The sequence below is a fragment of the Stegostoma tigrinum genome, chromosome 3, assembly GCF_030684315.1.
Source record: "Stegostoma tigrinum isolate sSteTig4 chromosome 3, sSteTig4.hap1, whole genome shotgun sequence".
Lineage (NCBI taxonomy): Eukaryota > Metazoa > Chordata > Chondrichthyes > Orectolobiformes > Stegostomatidae > Stegostoma > Stegostoma tigrinum.
Genome location: NC_081356.1, coordinates 110777825 through 110796177, shown reverse-complemented (window position 1 = coordinate 110796177; position 18353 = coordinate 110777825). Strand labels below are relative to the sequence as shown.

Sequence of the window (18353 nt, the reverse complement as noted above, 5' to 3'; positions counted from 1 at the left end):
AGCATTACTTTTTCCAGTTTCATCAGTTACAATGATTGCTTGTCATTCAGCATTTTTCCGTTTGTCCTGATCGGTGGAAAAGAAAAAAAACTTCAGTAGCATGTTTCCATTTCATCAATATGTAAAGTTGTGAACCTGGAGAATTTATTTCCAGACTTAATCAACTAGTAGAGATTTGCATGAATAGGTGAATGAGAAAAAAGTTGTTTTGCAAGAATATGGGAACGCAGTAGGTAAATGTGAGCAAAAACTCTAATCATATGTTGGTAAATGCTAATGTGGACTGCCTGGACCAAACAGCCTGCTATTTAGCAAATACAACACCAAATGTGTTGTAACCTTAAGTGTGTTTGTAACTAAGACCATACAGCTTGTGTCTATTCTCAGACAAATTCTGGTCCTACATTACTTTTGTCTTTGCGAAGCTCCTTGCTCCCAGGATATTGGTTTCAAAGTACTTGTTTTAATTTGTTAAGCCCTGCATCCTATATTTCTGGATTTCTGCTTGTCTCTCGCTTATTCAACTCTACCACACATAATTTCTGTAGCTTTTTCCTCTGTTCTGGAATGCTTTCCAAAAGCAGTTTGCTTTAATTGTTAGCTTTGTTCGAAGTACTCTGTGACTCAGTGGCACTCCTGTCACTTAAATTAGATCACAGTTTCAAGCCTCAACCCATTCCAGAGCATATCTAACCATTAGTTCAGTTTCAGGATGTTCTATAATTCAGATGAGATACATACAAACGTCTGAATTTGGGACAAGAGTAAAGCTTTCAGCCTTTGTACCTATTAGACTATAAGACATAGGAGCAGAAGTAAGCTATTCATCCCATCTCTGCTGTTCAACAAATGGCTGATTTGACTATCGTCAACTCCAATTTCCCAACTCCTCATTCCTAACTAAAAGCTTGTCGATCTCAACCTTGAATATACATGATGGACCAACTAAATAGCTCTCTGTGATTAAAAAGAAATTTACAAAGATTCACAATCTTCAGAAGAAATTCCTTGTCATCTCTGACTTAAATAGGTGACTCTTTATTCTGACATTATGCCATCTGGTCCTAGATTCTGTCTGCATCTACCCTGTCAATTTCCTTAAGAATCTTGGATGTTTCAATTACGTTGCCTATCATTCTTCTAAATTCCATGTGTAGGCCCAATCCACTCAACCTCTACTCATAAGACAGTTCCTCCATATCTAGTATCAGCATTACTTTCTCCAGTTATATCAATTATTGCAGTTTTTTGTGATTTGGCATTCTTGCATTTGTCCTGATCAGTGAAAAGCTTCAGTAGCATGTTTCCATTTCAGCAATCTGAAGTTCTGAACTTTGAAAATTTATTTATTAATTGTGATAGAAACTGTGCTGACAATGAGTTGAGCTTCGTTTGAATAGGTGAATAAAGAAAGGGGTATTGAAAGGATATGAAAACAAAGTAGGTAAATGTGAGCAACAACTCTAATCACATGTTGGTAATTGTTGATGTGGACTGCTTGGACCAAATGACCTTTTCTGGACTATCTCCAATGTGAGCATATTTTTCTTTAGAAAAAGAGCCTTAACTATCCACAGTATATTCCAGCTGTGGTCTGGCTACTGCCTTATATAGTTTTAATGAAAGTCTTTGTATTCCATTCCCTTTGAAAAAAAAAGGCTAACATTCCATTTGCTTTCCCTGTTACCTGGAAAATGTGGATGCTAGCCTTTTTGATTCATGGATAAGGATTCCCAAATCCCCCTGTTCTGTAAGTTTTTCTGCAGTTTTTCTCCATTTAAATAATCGTCAGCTCTTCTATTCTTCCTGCCTATGTCCATAACCGCTCGTTTTCCCACATTACATTGCACTTTATTCTGCCGTTTGATGAGATTATGGCTGTTCTCATTGATGCCTCTATTTTCCGCCGCAGTCCATTTCTTTGTCTCATCCAGTACCTTAAAATTTTACTTACTCCATCACTGATGCACAATGGCAGCAATGTGTACCATCTACAATATTCCTTATAGCAACCTATGAGGCTATTTCCGTAGATTCCTTAAAACCTGCAGCCTCATCCAATAAAAGGGAGGCAAATGCATAGGAATACCACTGCCAGCAAGTTCCCAAGATGCGCGTTATGACTATTTTTGCAGCATCTAATTCTTAGAATTCCCTAGCCTTAGTACTGTGGGTTAATCTACATGAAGTGGATTTCATTAGTTAGAGAAAAGTGACTCATCATGACCTTCTCAAATACAGTTTGGGATGGGGAATAAATATATAAATAAACCTTTCTGGAGATGCTCATAACCCATGAATGTATGTTAAAAAGCTAAGAAGGCAACTTTTAAACAGAAAAAATGAGAAAGACTTTTGGTTTTTGCACAGAGAATTACTTGCATTAACTTCTGGTAGGGATTTTGTGCTGTCTCATGCTTCTATGTGTTTGCATTGCTGATAATAGGTTGACGATCTGTTGCTATGGATGTTGTCAGGGGACTGTTGCACTGTGGGGGAGGGTGGATATACTGCAGTATGGAGCTGCTCTTGATGTTGAAGTGATATCTGTGTGTGACCACTGATGAATTAATTACACCCAAAATTTTCCATCGCAGTGCTGGTTATGTGCATTCACCTTTGCTTAACCAGAAAATGGAGGCTGATTTTTCATCATTGTGCTGTGACTGAAAAATAAAGCTTATTGTTTTAAAAGCTTGACTGAGGATTAAAACCCTTTTGTTGAAACCATTTGTTCTCCTGGAATTTCTGACGTAAGACTTAGTGTTTCAGTTTTTTTTTCTCTTCAGTAATAAATAGAAGAATGTTTTTAAAAAGTGTCACTTTTAGATGAAAATCAAGAATAGGAAGCTAGATAATGACAGAGGGATAGCACTCCTAATCAAAGATAGTGTTGCTGCAATAGTTTGTGATACCTTGGTTCAGGAGATCTCGTAGAATTCTTTTGGGTAGAGATGAGGAATAGTGGAAGAAATAAGTCACTTGTGGTAATGAACTATAGGCCCCCAAATAGTAACTATAAGATAGGAGGAATTAAACAAGAGGAAATATTGGGTGCTTGTGATAGCAGGCCAGCCATATTATGCATGATTGAAATCGACATATAAAATTTTTAAAAATCAGATTGGCAGTAGTAGTCTTGATGAGGAATTCATAAAATTCTTTTGAGAGAGAGCAGCGCACTTTGGAATCAACCAAAAAGCAAATTGTACAAGACTTGATAAAATGTAATGTGACACAGTTAATTAATCACAGCAGTGTAAAAGCATCTCTAGGTAGCAGCAATCAAACTGTGTTTGAATTTTATTTTTGACCAGTATATTGGGTCTAAGACTGTACTTTAAACTTAAAAAGGGGAACTATTTGGGTGTGAAAGCCAAGCTAAAGAAGGACTGAAGTAGGAAAAATAGACTAACAAATGAGTACAGGAGCAGTGGCTGCCATTTAAAGTGATATCTTAGAGTATTGAGGAAAAAGCTGTAAAATACTATAAAGAAAAATTGCAAGAGTTTCTATAGGTATCTAAAAAGGACTAGAGGATGTAAAGTAAGTATGTAAATGAAGGATATAATGAATAAGTATTTTGCTTCTGTCTTCATTGCAGGGAATACAAAAATCACTCAAGTAATACTGTTAAGTCAGGTGGTTGAAGGGAAAAATGGAATTGGGGTAATTACAATCATGAGGAAAAGTTAATGAGCAAATTGATGGAGCTGTGCGTTGATAAGACTCCAGGTCCTGATGGACTTCATCCTAGTGTTTAAAAAGAAGTGCCTGATGAGCTAATAGATGTTGTGGTTTGTTCCCTTGCTGAGCTAGTTCGTTAGTTCGCAGACGTTACCCTGCTGGGTAACATCATCACTGCAGCCTCCGATAAAGCGCTGTTGTGTTTTCCTGCCTGGTATTTAAACTTTGCGGTCTGTTGGATTTGATTACCACATTTCTGGTTTTTCTTTGCAATAGTGTATATACAGGGTCTAGTTCTATGTGTGTGTTGATGGCCGCCTTGGTGGAGAACCAGGCCCCTAGAAATTCCCACGCTTGTCTCTGTTTGGCCTGTCCTAGGATCTTGATGATGTCCCAATCAAACTGGTCATTCTCCTTATCTGTGTGAATGGACATGAGTGAGTATTGGCTGTGTTGTCTTGTTGCTAGTTGGTGTCCGTGTACTCTAGTGGCCAATTTTCTTCCTGTCTATCTACAAGGACTCCAACAAACATTATATTGGACAGACAAAACACAACAGCTCTTTATTGGAGGCTGCATTGATGATGTTACCCAGCAGGATAATGAAACATCCGCGAACCAACTAACTAGCTTGGTGAGCGAACCAATCACAACATCGACAACCCAAGCTACAAATCTACTCAAGAACCGTAGAGCTCATAGATCACTGGTGTAAATTTTACAGAATTTGTTAGACTTTGGACAGGTTCCATTAAATATAATAGCAAATATAATTCCTGTGCACAAGACAAATGAGAGACAGACAGCTGGAACTCGAGCACAGTTAACTTGATATCTGTACAGGAAAGCAGTTAGATTTAATCAGTAAGCGGGTTATAACTGGACACTTGGATAAACTTAGGTTAGTTAAAAAAAATCAGCATGGTTTTGTGAAAGAAAACTTGGTTCAGCCAATTTGTTGGATTTTTTTGCAGGAAAAACACGTTCTGTGGGTTAAGGAAAGCCTATTGATATATTTACTTGGATTTCCCAAAGACACTTGACGCAATTCCATATAAAAGCTTATTGAGCAAAAAAGGAGCTCAAAATATTAGTGGCAATGTAGTAACATGATTGGCTTGTTGACATAAAACAAAGTATGAATAAATGCATCATCTTCAGATTGACAGAATGTGACAAGTGAGGTCTCACAAGGGTGTGTGCTGGGACTTTCACTTCTTGACAATATGTATCAATGATTTAGATGATGAGGGGATTAAAGATCAGTTGAAAAAGGACACGTCAAAGGCACTTGTGGCGTGGAGGGTGAAACCGCAAGAGCGGAATGCAGTCCTTAGAAATTTATTAAGGTATCACTTACGATGAATGACTGTTCTTAAGAACGATGGTCCTTTTTCATGCAGAGAATTTGAGATAACGTCACATCTGGTCAATGACTTTTTCTTCAGGTAAAAATAATTTTAAAAAACTGAATGTGTTGAAATTCTGGTACATAATGAACTCAGCCACTTGATTAAAAAGAAATTAATATTTCTGATGGCGATCACTTAGACTTAAAAAAAGGAACTGACTTCATAGAGTTTGAGTTAAAACTCCGACACTAAATATTACTCACAAAATTGCCTAATTGACTAAGGACTGAAAAGTAGCAAACTTGCGAAATAATGTACAAAGATTAGCTGACTGTTGGTACAGGAGTCAACTCGACTTTTTAGCTTTTAGATCCTTTCCCTTCTGTTCAGAAAGGCTGCATGGTGACCAGAATAAATATAGAAGCCAGTACCTGCTGCAAATTCTGTGGAGTAAGATGGGCAGGTTAATAAAGTACTACCAACTCTGGAGATCTGAAAAAAAAATAGTTTTTGAAATTCATTTGTGGGATATGAGCGACACCAGCTGGGAAAGTATTTCCTGCCCATCCCTAGTTGCCCTTTAGAAGGTGGTGGTGAACTGCCACCTTGTACCACTGCGGCCCGTGTGCTGTAGGTAAACCCCCATTGCCATTAAGGAGGGAATTCCAGGATTGTGACCGAGCATCAGTGAAGGAATGGTGATATGTTTCCATGTCAGGATGGTGAGTGACTTGGAGAGGACTTGAAAGTGGTAATGTTCCTGTGTATCTGGTGCTCTTGTCCTTTTAGATGGAAATGGTCATGGGTTTGGAAGGTGCAGGCTGAAGATCTTTGGTGAATTTCTGCAGTGCATCTTGTAGATAGTACACATTGTTGCTGCTGAGCCTCCGTGATGGAAGGAGTGGACGGTTATGAATGTAGCGCCAATCAAGCGGGCTGCTTTGTGGATGTCTTGAGTGTTGTTGGAGTTGCACTTATCCAGGCAATTGGGGAGTATTCCATCACACTCCAGACTTATGCCTTGTAGATGGTGGACAGGCTTTGAGGAGTCAGGAGATGAGTTACTCTGCGTAGTATTCCTAGCTTCTGGCCTGCTCTTGCAGCCACTGTGATTATGTGGTGAAGCCAGTTGTGTTTCTGGTCAGTGAAAACACACAGGATGTTAATATAGTGGGGGATTCAGTGATGGTAGCACTATTGAATGTCAATGGGTGGTGGTTATGTGATCTCTTATTGGTAATGGTCATAGCCTGGCATTTATGTGGTGCAAATGTTACTTGCTACTTGTCAGCCTAAGCCTTGATATTGTCCAGATCGTGTTGGATGTGAACATGAACTGCTTCAATATCTGAAGAGTCACGAATGGTGCTGAAATACCAAGGTGTAGAGCTGGACGAACACAGCAGGCCAAGCAGCATCAGAGGAGCAGGAAAGCTGACATTTCGGGCCTAGACCCCCCTTCAGAAATGAAGGAGGGGAAGGGAGTGCTGAAATAAATAGGGAGAGAGGAGAAGGCGGATAGAACGTGAATAATAGGTGGAGAGGAGACAGACAGGTCAAAGAGGCGGGGATGGAGCCGGTAAAGGTGAGTGTATGTGGGGAGGTAGGGAGGAGATAGGTCAGCCCAGGGAGGATGGACAGGTCAAGGGGGCAGGATGATGTTAGAAGGTAGGAGATAGGGTTGGGGCTTGAGATGGGAGGAGTGGATCAGTGGGAGGAAGGACAGGTTAGGGAGGCAGGGACAAGCTGGGCTGGTTTTGGGATATGGCAGGGGGAGGGGAGATTTTGAAGCTTGTGAATGCCACATTGATATCGTTGGGCTGCACTGTTCCCAACTGGAATATGTGGTGCTGTACCTGTAACCTTCGGGTAGCATCGTTGTGGCACTGCAAGAGGCCCAGGATGGACGTGTCATCTGAGGAACGGGAGGAGGAGTTGAAATGGCTCACGACTGGGAGATGCAGTTGTTTAGTACAAACCATGTGTAGGTGTTCTGCAAAGCAGTCCCCAAGCCTCCGCTTGGTTTCCCCTATGTGGAGGGCCCATAATGGGAACAGCGGATGCAGTATACCACATTAGCAGATGTACAGGTGAACATCTGCTTGATGTGGAAAGTCTTCTTGGGGCCTGGGGTAGGGGTGAGGGGGGAGGTGTAGGGGCAGATATAGCACTTCCTGCGGTTGCAGAGAAAAATGCTGGGTGTGGCGGGGCTGGAGGGTTGTGTGGAGTGGTCTCTCCAGGAAGCAGATAAGAGTGGAGAGGGAAAAATTGTCTTTGGTGGTGGTCAGATTGCAGATGGTGGAAGTGTTGGAGGATGGTGCGTTGGATCCAGAGGTTGGTGGGGTGGTATGTGAGGACGAGGAGGATTCTGTTTTGGTTGTTATTGCCGGGAGAGCGTGTGAGGGATGAGTTGTGGGAAATCGACCGAGGGGGGGAAAGTTGTGGTCCTTGAAAAACGTGAAATAGTGCTGAACATTGCACGTCAGTGAACGTCCCCACTTCTGACCTTATGATAGACAGAAAGTCATTGATGAAGTAGGTGAACATGTTTGGGCCAAGGATACAACCCTGAGGAGCTCCTGCAGAAATATCTTGGAGCTGAGATGATTGACACCCCACAATCATGATCATTTTCCTATGTGTCTGGTATGGCACCAACTACTAGAGAGTTTTCCTCCAATACCCATTGATTCCAGTTTTGCTAGTGCTCCTTGATGCCTCCCTCGGTCAAATGCAGCCTTGATATCAAGGACTGTCACTCTCACCTCTAGAATTCAGCTCTTTGGTCCATGTTTGAATAAAGGCTATAATGAGGTCAGGAGCTGAGTGGCCCTGGTGGAACCAAACCTGCGCGTCACTGAGCATGTTATTGTGAGCAGGTGCTGCTTGACATCTTCCATCACTTTACTGATAATCAGGAGTTGACTGATGGGGTGGTAATTGGCTAGGTTGGATTTCTCCTGTATTTTATGTACAGGACATACCTGGGCAATTTTCCACATTGTTGCTAAACGCCAGTGTTGTAACTGTACTGTAAGAGCTTGGCTAGGGCAGTGGTAAATTTTGGAGCACAAGTCTTCAGCATTGTTGCCAGAATGTTGTCAGGGCCCATAGCCTTTGCAGTATCTAGTGTCTCCAACCATTTGTTGATATCATGTGGAATGAATTGACTTGGCTGAAGACTGGTACCTGTTATGCTGGGGACCACTGGAGGACACCGAGATTTCACACTCCTGGCTGAAGATTGCTGTGAATGCTTCAACCTTATCTTTTGCAATGATATGCTGGGCTCTTCCATCATTGAGGATGGGGATGTTTGTGTAGCCACTGGAGAGGCAAGTTGTTTGGTTGTCCACCATCATTCATAACTGGATGAGGCAGGACTGCAGAGCTAAGATCGTATCTGTTGATTATGGGATCATTTAGCTCTGCCGATCACTTGCTGCTTTTGCTGTTTGGTGTGCAAAAAGTCCTATTTGATAGCTTTATCAGGTTGACACCTCATCTTCAGGTATGCCTAGTGCTGCTCCTGGCATGCTATCCTGAACTCTCCATTAAGCCAGGGTTGATCCCCTGGCTTGATGGTAATAGTTGAGTGAAGGATATGCTGGGCCATGAGGTTACAGATTGAGCTGGAGTACAATTCTGCTGCTGTTGATTGCCCACAGCACATCATGGATGCCCAGTTCTCAGTTGCTAAACCAGTTCAAAGTCTGTCCTATTTATCTCGGTGATCATGCAACATAACACAATAAGAATAACCTCCAATGTGTAGTTGGGACTTTGTCTCCACAAGGACTGTGCGCTGGTAATTCTTACCAATACATTCCTGGACAGATGCGTCTGCAGCCAGGAGATTAGTAAGGATGAGGTCAAGTATGTTTCTCCCCCCTTGTTGATTCCCTCACCACCTGCCGCAGACTCAGTCTAGCAGCTATGTCGTTTAGGACCTGACCAGGTTGATCAGTTGTACTGCTGCTGAGCCAGTCTTGGTGGTGGACGTTGAAACCCCCCACCCAGGGTACATTTTGTACCCTTGCCATCCTTCATGCTTCCTCCAAGTGTTGTTCAACATGGAGGAGTAACGAGAACAGTAGTGGTTATCAGGAGGTTTCCTTGCCCACCTTTAACCTGAAGGCATGAGACTTCATGGGGTCTAGAGTCAATGTTGAGGATTCCCAGGGCAACTCTCTCCTGACTATATACCACTGTGCTGTCTCCTCTGCAGGGCCTGTCTTGCCAGTAGGACAGGATCTATCCGTGATGGTGGTGTCTGGAACTTTAACTGTTCGGTATGATGATGTGAGTATGACTGTAAAGCTGTTGGTTGACTAGTCTGTGAGACAGCTCTGCCAATTTTGTTAGATGTTAGTAAGGAGGACTTTGCAAGGAGGGCAGGATTGTTTCTGTTGTCTTTTCTGCTGCCTAGGTCAATGCCAGTTGATCTGTCCGGTCTCGTTTCTTTGAGACTTTGTAGCAATTGATACAACTAGAAACTTCAACTTCATACAAGGTCTAATGGTTTGCAAATTCATACAACTAGGCCATTTCAGAGACCAATTGATAGTCAACCACATTGCTGTGGGACTGGAGTCAAATGTAGATTAGACCAGGTGAGGATGGCAGTTTTCCTTCCCTGAAAAACGTTAGTGAACAAGATGGTTTATTCCAACAATTGGCAATAGTTTCTCAGTCTTTGGTAGATACTTAGTTCCAGATTTTGTTTTATTGAATTCTCCAACAATGTTGCCATTTTCAAGGAGATTGATGCTTCCTCAACTTGAGTGTCTGTGAAAATATGTTTGGTAAGGGTCATGCTTCTTTTTGTTTCGAGCCTTCTAATTTTGATGAAGGTGTTTGAATGCGATTCATAGTCCCTTGTTGTTGACAAGACATTAAACGGCATCTATTGAAGTCTCAAAATGTTAGACAACAACTTTACTGTAAAAGTTTGGGAAAAGGAGGAGGACTGTTATTTACCTACCTTGAATTGCATGCCGATCTCACCATTTGTTTAGGCCATCTCATAGTTTGGTTATGCAATAGATGAGGAAGTTGAAGTTTCTATTAAGCCAAAATAACAACCCAAATTCTAACATGCTGAGGCTTGAATCCCTAATCAGAAAGGATGTTCCGTGCTGACAAGCAGGTAAACATATATCCAGGAAGCTCTGATTGTTCGAGAGATGTTTGAATATGATGCCAGAGTTATCAATAGCACTGGTGTTGTCATCACATTGTATACTCAGTCCTAACTTGCTGGTTGTGAGAGCTTCCTCTGAGGAATAGCCTCATAAGCTTATATAGTCCAGGTAAAGATACAGGCGGGTACTACCACAATTATTTGCTTTCTCATGAAAGGAAAATGGTCTGAGCCTGTTGCTGCATGCAATTCGTATACCTTGTATAAGTGTCTGGGATGTTCTCACTGACGTGGAATTTCAGCGTGTGTATTTAGCTCACAATGTAGAGACTTACAAAACTGTTCTGGATTATCATTTGGCCTTTGCTGCATTCCCTGACTGGAATTTTTGGGACTCAGTGGGTGGTGTCAGGGGATTAACTGAGCCCGTGTGTTTCAAGAGGATCACCCATGGGAGGTTAGTTACAAATTGTGTGAATTGAGACAGAGTGCAAGGTCTAATGGTTTGCAAATGCATTTTGATTTGCATGATCAATGGTAAGATTACCTTCCTAATAAAACTGTTAACAGTTCTGCGCCCTGTCATAAAACTGTGTGGAGATCTTTTCTCGGTTGCTGTAGTTCCATTTGTGAGTGTGGTTGTTCATGAGCTGTTGGCAGCAAATTGTTTAGTTTCTGTCTCACTTGTACTGGATTCGTAAAATGATTTATGTTTATTGGTCCCTGTTGGATTTCTAACTCTCTGACCTCCCTTTCTAGTTTTTACAGCCCTTTTCACTATCTGGCAATGATTAGTTGTTTGGCTTTGTCCCTTAGTGCCTGTCTAGTGGTTTCTCTTAGTGTTGTGGAGGGGGCAAGATGTTTTGGCCTTGACTGTATATTCAGCAGGTAATTGTGTCTTACTGACAGGTTTCAGTCCTCTCAAACAGAACTCTGAATAACTGAACAGCATCAGATTGGTGTCGCAAACTATATAGCCTCTAGGTGTAATTGCTGTGTCTGCTTCAGCACCATCTGCTAGTTACAAATCTTGGCATGAGTGCTACCAATGAGGAAATATAGAAAATAAAAGTAGGAGTAAGTTTTTCAGTCCTTTTAAGCCTGCTCCACCTTTAAATATGATCATGGCTGATGATCCAACTCAGTGCCCTGTTCCTAGTTTGCCTCATACCCTTTGACCTTTTTAGCTCTAAGAACAATATTTATCTCCTCTTTTGAAAACATTGTGTTTTAGCCCAACTGCTTTCTGTGGCAGAGGATTCCACAAGCTCGAGACCCTTAAGGTAAAAAATAATTCTCTTCATCTCAGCTCTAAATAACCTACCCCTTAGACAGTGTCCTCTGGTTCTGGGCTCCTCAGTCATCAGGAGCATCTTTCCTGCATTTATTCTGTCCATTACTATTAGAATTTTATAGGTTTCTAATGAAATCCCCCTTATTCTTCTAAACTCCAGTTAATATAGTCATAACTGACCCAGTTTCTCTCCAAACACAGGTCTGCCATCCCAGGAATCAGCCTGGTAAACCTTTGTGCACTCCCTCCATAGCCTAAACATCCTTCCTTGGATATTGACACCAAAACTGCAGACACTGCTCCAGGTGTAGTCTCCCCAAGGCCCTGTACAATTGCAGCAAGATATCCCTACTCCTGTACTCTAATCCTCCCTCTATGAAAACCAATACTATTTGCTATCTTTACTGCACCTGCATGCTTACCTTCAATGACTGCTGTACGTGGACACCCAGTTCTCATTGCATTTCCCTTTAACCTAACGGTTATCCACATTATATTTCATCTGCAAATTTGCCCACTCACTCAACTTTTCCAAATCACACTGAAGCATTTCTGCATCATCCTCACAGTTCATCCGCCCACTCAGCTCTACATCGTCTGCAAACATGGTGATATTACATTTAAACCTCATTGAAATTATTAATATGAGTAGCTGGCATCCAAGCACTGATCCCTGTCAAACCTGATTAGTCACTGGCTGCCACTCAGAAAAATACCCTCTCATTCCTATTCTTTTGCTGCTCGTCTGCCAGCCAGTTGTCAATCCATGTTCGTACACTATTCCTTATCATGTGCACTTTAACTCCCTTAATCATGTTCTTTTCTGTATGGATTGCTTGAGCAGGAATTTCAATTTTTCCAGCAGATCTGAGCTGATCCGATCCCACAGAGTCAAACGCAGTTCAACGAGTAACCTGTTGCTGAGGGGAGTTTACGACCTTTGCTAGTTTGTTTTGACTCTTGTACTTGAGGACAGGGAGGAATCGCCCCTCTGAGTACCATGGGGATTGCTTTGATTGCTTCCCTTTCATGCTTTGGGAACAGAGGAGATTCACAGTTCATGAACCTGGTTATCCCTTTTGATGTTTTCTGGAGGCAGTACTTAGCTTTTCCCTTGCCATACCTCAGGTCTTCCTGTAAGTGACAGTCACAGTAGCAGGTGCTAGTTGTCAAAGAACACTGCCTTGACCTTGCATTTCTCAAGCCACACAGAGCGTTTATCCTGGAATGAATGGATCTATCTATCATCAACTAGACATATCGGCGCAGTGCTTCAATTGTAGGGTTTCTGAAAAAGTACAACTTGGTGCCTTTTACCACTACAAGAAGATACTGGGTGTGGTGCCCAGTTAGGTTGTTTTTGAGTTTTTTGTTACCATTTCACCAACAGTATGGTTGTACATTTTCTAATCATTGTGGTCAGAGATGTCATCCTGTATCTCTGGAACATGTGGGATTTGAACGTGTGCTTCCTGTCTCAGAGGTAGGGGCACTGCCATCATATCACAAAAGCCCTCCGTTTGCTGTTCATCCTGGCAGATCGTTCAGCTACATCAATGATGTAATTAAACTGATTGCCAGGAAAGATTGTCCAGAGCATTGCTCTATCATAAAGAGTTAACAGCTGTCATGCCAATAGCTAGCGTGCATCTACAGTGATGTCAGATTACATGGAACTGGGACTCAAGAGAAGAAGGTTCTAATAAATTCTTGCTTAATCATGTCTGTGTAACTATTGTCAATATGCAATACATGTTCACTAGTTTGCACTAATATGGATTTCAGTTTTCAAGTGTCAAAAGCACTGAGTAACAATTGGAGCTCAAAAATTATCATCTATTTGCTCTTTAGGGCTGCAATATATGTATTGATTAATCAGAGTGGAGCATTTTTGTACTTTTTTTGTAAGAGATGATTGCCCATCATCACCATGACTTTACCATGATGGTAAAGTTTGGGTTAGAATCCCCACAGTGTGGAAACGGGCCATTTGGCCCAACAAGTCCATACCACCCCCACAAAGAGCATCTCATCCAGACCCTTCCCCATAACCTGGGATTTCCCATGCTTAACACACTTAACAGACACATCCCTGGACACTCTGGGCAATTTAGCATGGCCAATCCAACTAGCTTGCACATCTTTGGACTGTGGGAGGAAACCGGAGCACCCAGCAGAAACCCATGCCGACATAGGGAGAATGTGCAAATTCCACACAGACAGTTGCCCAAGTGTGGAATCGAACCTGGGTCCCTGGCACTGTGAGACAGCAGTGCTAACCACTGAGCCACTGTGTCTCCCTGTAGCAGAATACCCAGGCCAGAGGAACAGCAATTGTTTCTTCCTGGCAAGTTTAATAGACCATGTGTCCAAGTACACAGATACTGAAGTGCAGTGGTCCACATATATACAGAAGCTGCAATTTGGTTTTGACCTAGACCTGGCACCCCAAAGTTCAAAACCTTGTATAGTGGATTTTACTTGTTAATGTAAGTAATGTTTTAAGATATCTAAACTACTTATAGATCACCAGTACATCTGCGCCTATGCTGGTCCCATCCTTTGGGTCAGTCCCTGCACACAGTTCCAGAATTGTTCATTAAAACCTGAACCATAATAACTGGCTCCGTCACCTGTGTGATGAAGGTTTGTAATATTATCAGCATTTTGAAACTTGGATTCCACAGTCAAAAAATCATTCACAGCTTTAAGTCTAATTTATTATCTATATTGTGGGTGTTAAGAACAAAAGAATAGTTCCTAGTTTCATTTAAGATGTTTTCCTTTTATTTCATTTAGTTTCATTTAAGATGTATTCCTTTATTCTGTTTTTTGACAAGTTAACTTGAGTTTGTTGATAGATTTTTAATATGGGTTTACAGTCTTGGAGCAGAGCTTCAGTTGAACAATTCAGTGATTTTAAAAAAAGGGTAGAAGAAACTAAAAAAAGTGCTAGCCTCTAATGATAGGAGTTCAATAACACAAAGTCAGAACCATCCAGAACTTCAGGTTGTGTGTCAGGGCTAGGGGAAACACTTGAATGAATAACATGGAAACTCAAGATACAGAAAACGGCTACAAGTTGAGGCTATGGGAAACCCATATGTTTGCTTTTGTAAGGATTTAGAAGTCAGTAAGAAGAAATCCCCAGATACCAACTACAGCCATGCCAACTGAATAAGGAACTTTAAATGGAGGTACCATGACCCTTCTGAGGTTTGAGTGTCTGTAAGGTTGTTGTTTAGTGTTTACAGACTTGAATCTTTTATGTAATTTGAAATAAGACCATTGTAATGGTATAAGAAAATATAATAGAAGCAGTATGGGTTTGTATTTGGGAAAACCGGTTTCTTCATCTTCATGAGCCACAGCACAGGACCAGAATAGGTTCAAATTTCTGTAGAAGAAATGACAATGAATTGATAAAATATGTATCATGATTTGGATTGGTTTCAAAGTAAGTGACTCATAACTTGGCTTAATGTCAGTGTTCAGTTTGCTGATCATTTCCAAACCACATTGGTAGTGGAACTGGTATTTATTTGGGTGTGGTGGTGGTGCAAACAAGAGAGAAAAAGGAAATTTATGAAGAAATTTGTGTTTGCATGTTGTCTTGCATACACCTGTGCGTACTCACAAATACATGCATAAACACACTCGCTTGTTCACCCCCGTGCTTTCGCCTATGGTATGCCTGCTTTCACATGCTAGCTCTTTTTCTCACACACATTCTCTTGCACCCTCATTCTTGCATGCATCTTCTTTTGTGCAGTACTGTCTGTTGTCAGTCACTGACTCTCTTGCTTCTGTCTTCTCGTAGACAGTTAGGATTGGACAACAGATTCTGCCGCTTTTAGGGACATACCAATACATCTTTTTAAAAAATCCCAAAAGAATTATCAATATAATTGAGGTTTCTATATGAAAGGTATATAAGTTCGTACTTTTGATACCTGTGCTCAGTCCTCATGCCTTGGTTTTATTTTAGCACTTTTGGTAGTCTTGCTATCATTTAATGGGGAATCTCTGTTTAGCATATGCAGAAGGAAAGACTTGTAAACCAAGATGTTGATCTATGATGGAGAGAAAGATTAGTTAAAACTGTAGCCACTCCTCAAATGCATAAGTTTTATCTTCTTGGTGTGCATCCCACCATCTGAACATCCTTCCAAGAATCTTTCCTACTCCTTCTCCATCCTCCTTCCAAACCTCCCCCTCCCTTCCCTTTTTTTTCGCCTTTTTCTTTCTTTATCTACTTTCTCTCTTTTCTTTCTTCCCTTAGCCATTCCTCTCTCTGTCTCTCCCCGTTCGTTCTCCTTTGCTGTCTCTCTCTCTCTCCTTTTCTGTCTTGCTTTTTCGTTTTCTTTCTTTTATTCACACTTGCTCTCTTTCTCGGGCTGGTTCTTTCTGGCACTATTTCTCTCTTTCTCTCCTTCCCACTTCCTTTTTCTTCCTCATGGTATTGCTCACCCACACACGTTTCTGCAAAATATTTTAGAAGTGTTTCAGAAGACAAATTACTTTGAAGTGTGATAACTATCATTATCTAGACTCATGTGGCAGCTACTTTCTACACAAGATCTATACTAATAATGACTCATGTATTTTCTTATAACTGTTGATCGATGGGTAAATATAATAAGGCTACTGACAGATTTCCTTGCATTTTAAAGATTACTATGGGCAGCCTAATTCATGCCATTTCTTATTCAAAGGATGCACATCTTTTAATGTAGCAGACATGTACAAATTGACATTACTTGTCAAATTTTGGAATTGAAATGGAAATGCTTTCCTATTCTCGTTGTGATTTTTGCTTTTGTTTTTCCACCCTTTCTATTGTTGTAATGAAGTGGAAATACTTGATCCACACATTGGATCAAATCCTCTCCACTCTTCTACAGCACTTCTTAACAGCATTGTGCATGTAGCAACATCACACGGATTGCAGCAGTTCAAGAAGGTGACTCACCGCCACCACCTTCTCAAGGGCAGTTAGGGTTGGGTAATTCATCAGTCCTAGCCAGCTTTGCCCATATCCTGGGAAAGAATAGATCACATTTCCCTCTAGAATGTCCACTCCCTGACTAACAAGGCCTTTGAAATCCATGGCCTTGTCAATGATTGTATTCACACAGCATTCATTGAATCCTAGCTCAAAGATGATAACATTTAACTCCTTACTAAAGTCTCCCTATGAGAATATTCTCCATCATTTGCCATATCCAAACTGATGGGGGTGTGGGATGTGCCTTATCATGAGAATACACTCTGCTGTATATTTGTTGCTTTCAAGCCTCTTAGCTTGATCTGCCCTTCTTTCATTTCCTTTAAAATCCTCATTCCTTGCCACCCACCTTTTCTTTTAATCCTATCCAAAGGATATCTGGGAAGGTGCTATCTAATTATCTACAGTGAAAACTTGCCCTATTCTCCATAAATACCTACCCCATTTAATGTTTCCTCCCTCTCCACATGTCAACCTGATATCCTGTCAACCGTGCACTCATATGTGATCTCTCCACTGCACAGTCTGATGAGAGACCAGACCATTTCCTCTAAATGCTCATCACCCACAACCCCAGGCCACTTCCTTATGTGACTATAATTTTAAGATGTTTTTCTCCGACTCTTTCAAAATTATACTCATTTCAATTGCAATGGTAGTTTTGCATCTGTTGAAAGCCTTTACTCTTGATCATCATCGATGTTGTTCCTGGTCTGCCCTCAAAGAAACTTCAGCATATCTGGTCTGTTTGTTGTCACATTGTGGTGTCTTGCTGTCTTTTTCAGAAAATCGCAAGTCACTCTCCTCAACCTACTGTCAACTCATGCCTTTTTCTCCTCTTTCCCCCTCTGCCCTCATCTCCATTATGTGAGAGTAAATCATGAACTTGTCTTTGTGACCTTTCAGATGATCTAATAATCTAAAATATTCATCCTGTTTCTCTCTCCACTAACACCAAGACCTACTGAATATTTCCAGTATTTTCTGTTTTTATGTATATATGAGAGAGACTCAGCCGTCTGATTTCTAATCTCCATAATCTGCGGAAGTGCTAAAATGTGCTAAATTATCGTCAGGGGTAGTATTGAATAAATGCTGCTTTTTGAGAAAATACATGACAACTAACAAAGTTCCTGAGACCTGATGAAAACGTCACTTAGAATGGAGTGTGCGTGGGATTTTGTATGACATTCATGGTTGCTGTGAGGGATGGAGTTCAACTCATCTGTTCGCACTGAAGGTATTTCTGGTGTTAATTTTGTTTGTGTTTGTATTCATAACTTAATCCAGGGGCAAAACTAATAGAGGTTTTTCAGAAAGAATATGCAAACGAGTCAAATGCCAAATGTTCATTACAAGAAAAACTGGCCATTGAAGATTTGTGATCAACCACCTATGCACCATAGTACAAGGCCTCAAGCACAGTTTTGCTGACCTGGTACATTGTTGATGGTAGTGAATACTTGTTTCATCATGGAAGCTGCTGGACTGGAAGTATGAGGAGACCAGCTCACAATCTCGAGTAGAAGAATGAAAGAAGAAGCAAATGCAAGCTTAGCAAGAAACTTTTCCAGCTCCAGTCTAGGACAGTTTCAGAGCTGGAACAGAAAATTCAAATATGGCTATTTCTCCCTTTACTTGTATGAAGTTGCCGTAGAGAACTATCGGCTGCTCTTGAATGAGAGAAAGAGGTGGCTGTTGGGGAGTGTAATCTGAGGGTCACCATTCTTCAGAAGAGAGAAAGACTGAGAAAGCGGGACCTCCATCGTGGCCTCAGCTGGTACAGGAATTGAATTGTTTCGCTCAATCTGCAGAGTGAAGATGTATAGACTCCCTTTCTGAGGAATAATTCTATGTGATTTATGTGAC

General features: G+C 41.2%; 1 protein-coding gene across 11 annotated transcripts in view; it reads left to right on the top strand.

Moving 5' to 3' along the window:
* The window catches only part of LOC125450809 (microtubule-associated serine/threonine-protein kinase 4-like), a 457413-nt gene that overhangs the window by 250061 nt on the left and 188999 nt on the right, over positions 1–18353 (top strand). For 2 of the 11 annotated variants that reach the window (XM_059644831.1, XM_048527031.2), the window contains exon 1: positions 9301–9341. The exons of the other annotated variants lie outside the window; for them this stretch is intronic. In XM_059644831.1, coding sequence (XP_059500814.1) covers positions 9334–9341 — 8 coding nt within the window. In that variant the 5' untranslated portion in view covers positions 9301–9333. Of the gene's footprint in view, positions 1–9300; positions 9342–18353 lie in introns of those variants that run through there. 11 annotated transcript variants of the gene reach the window in all.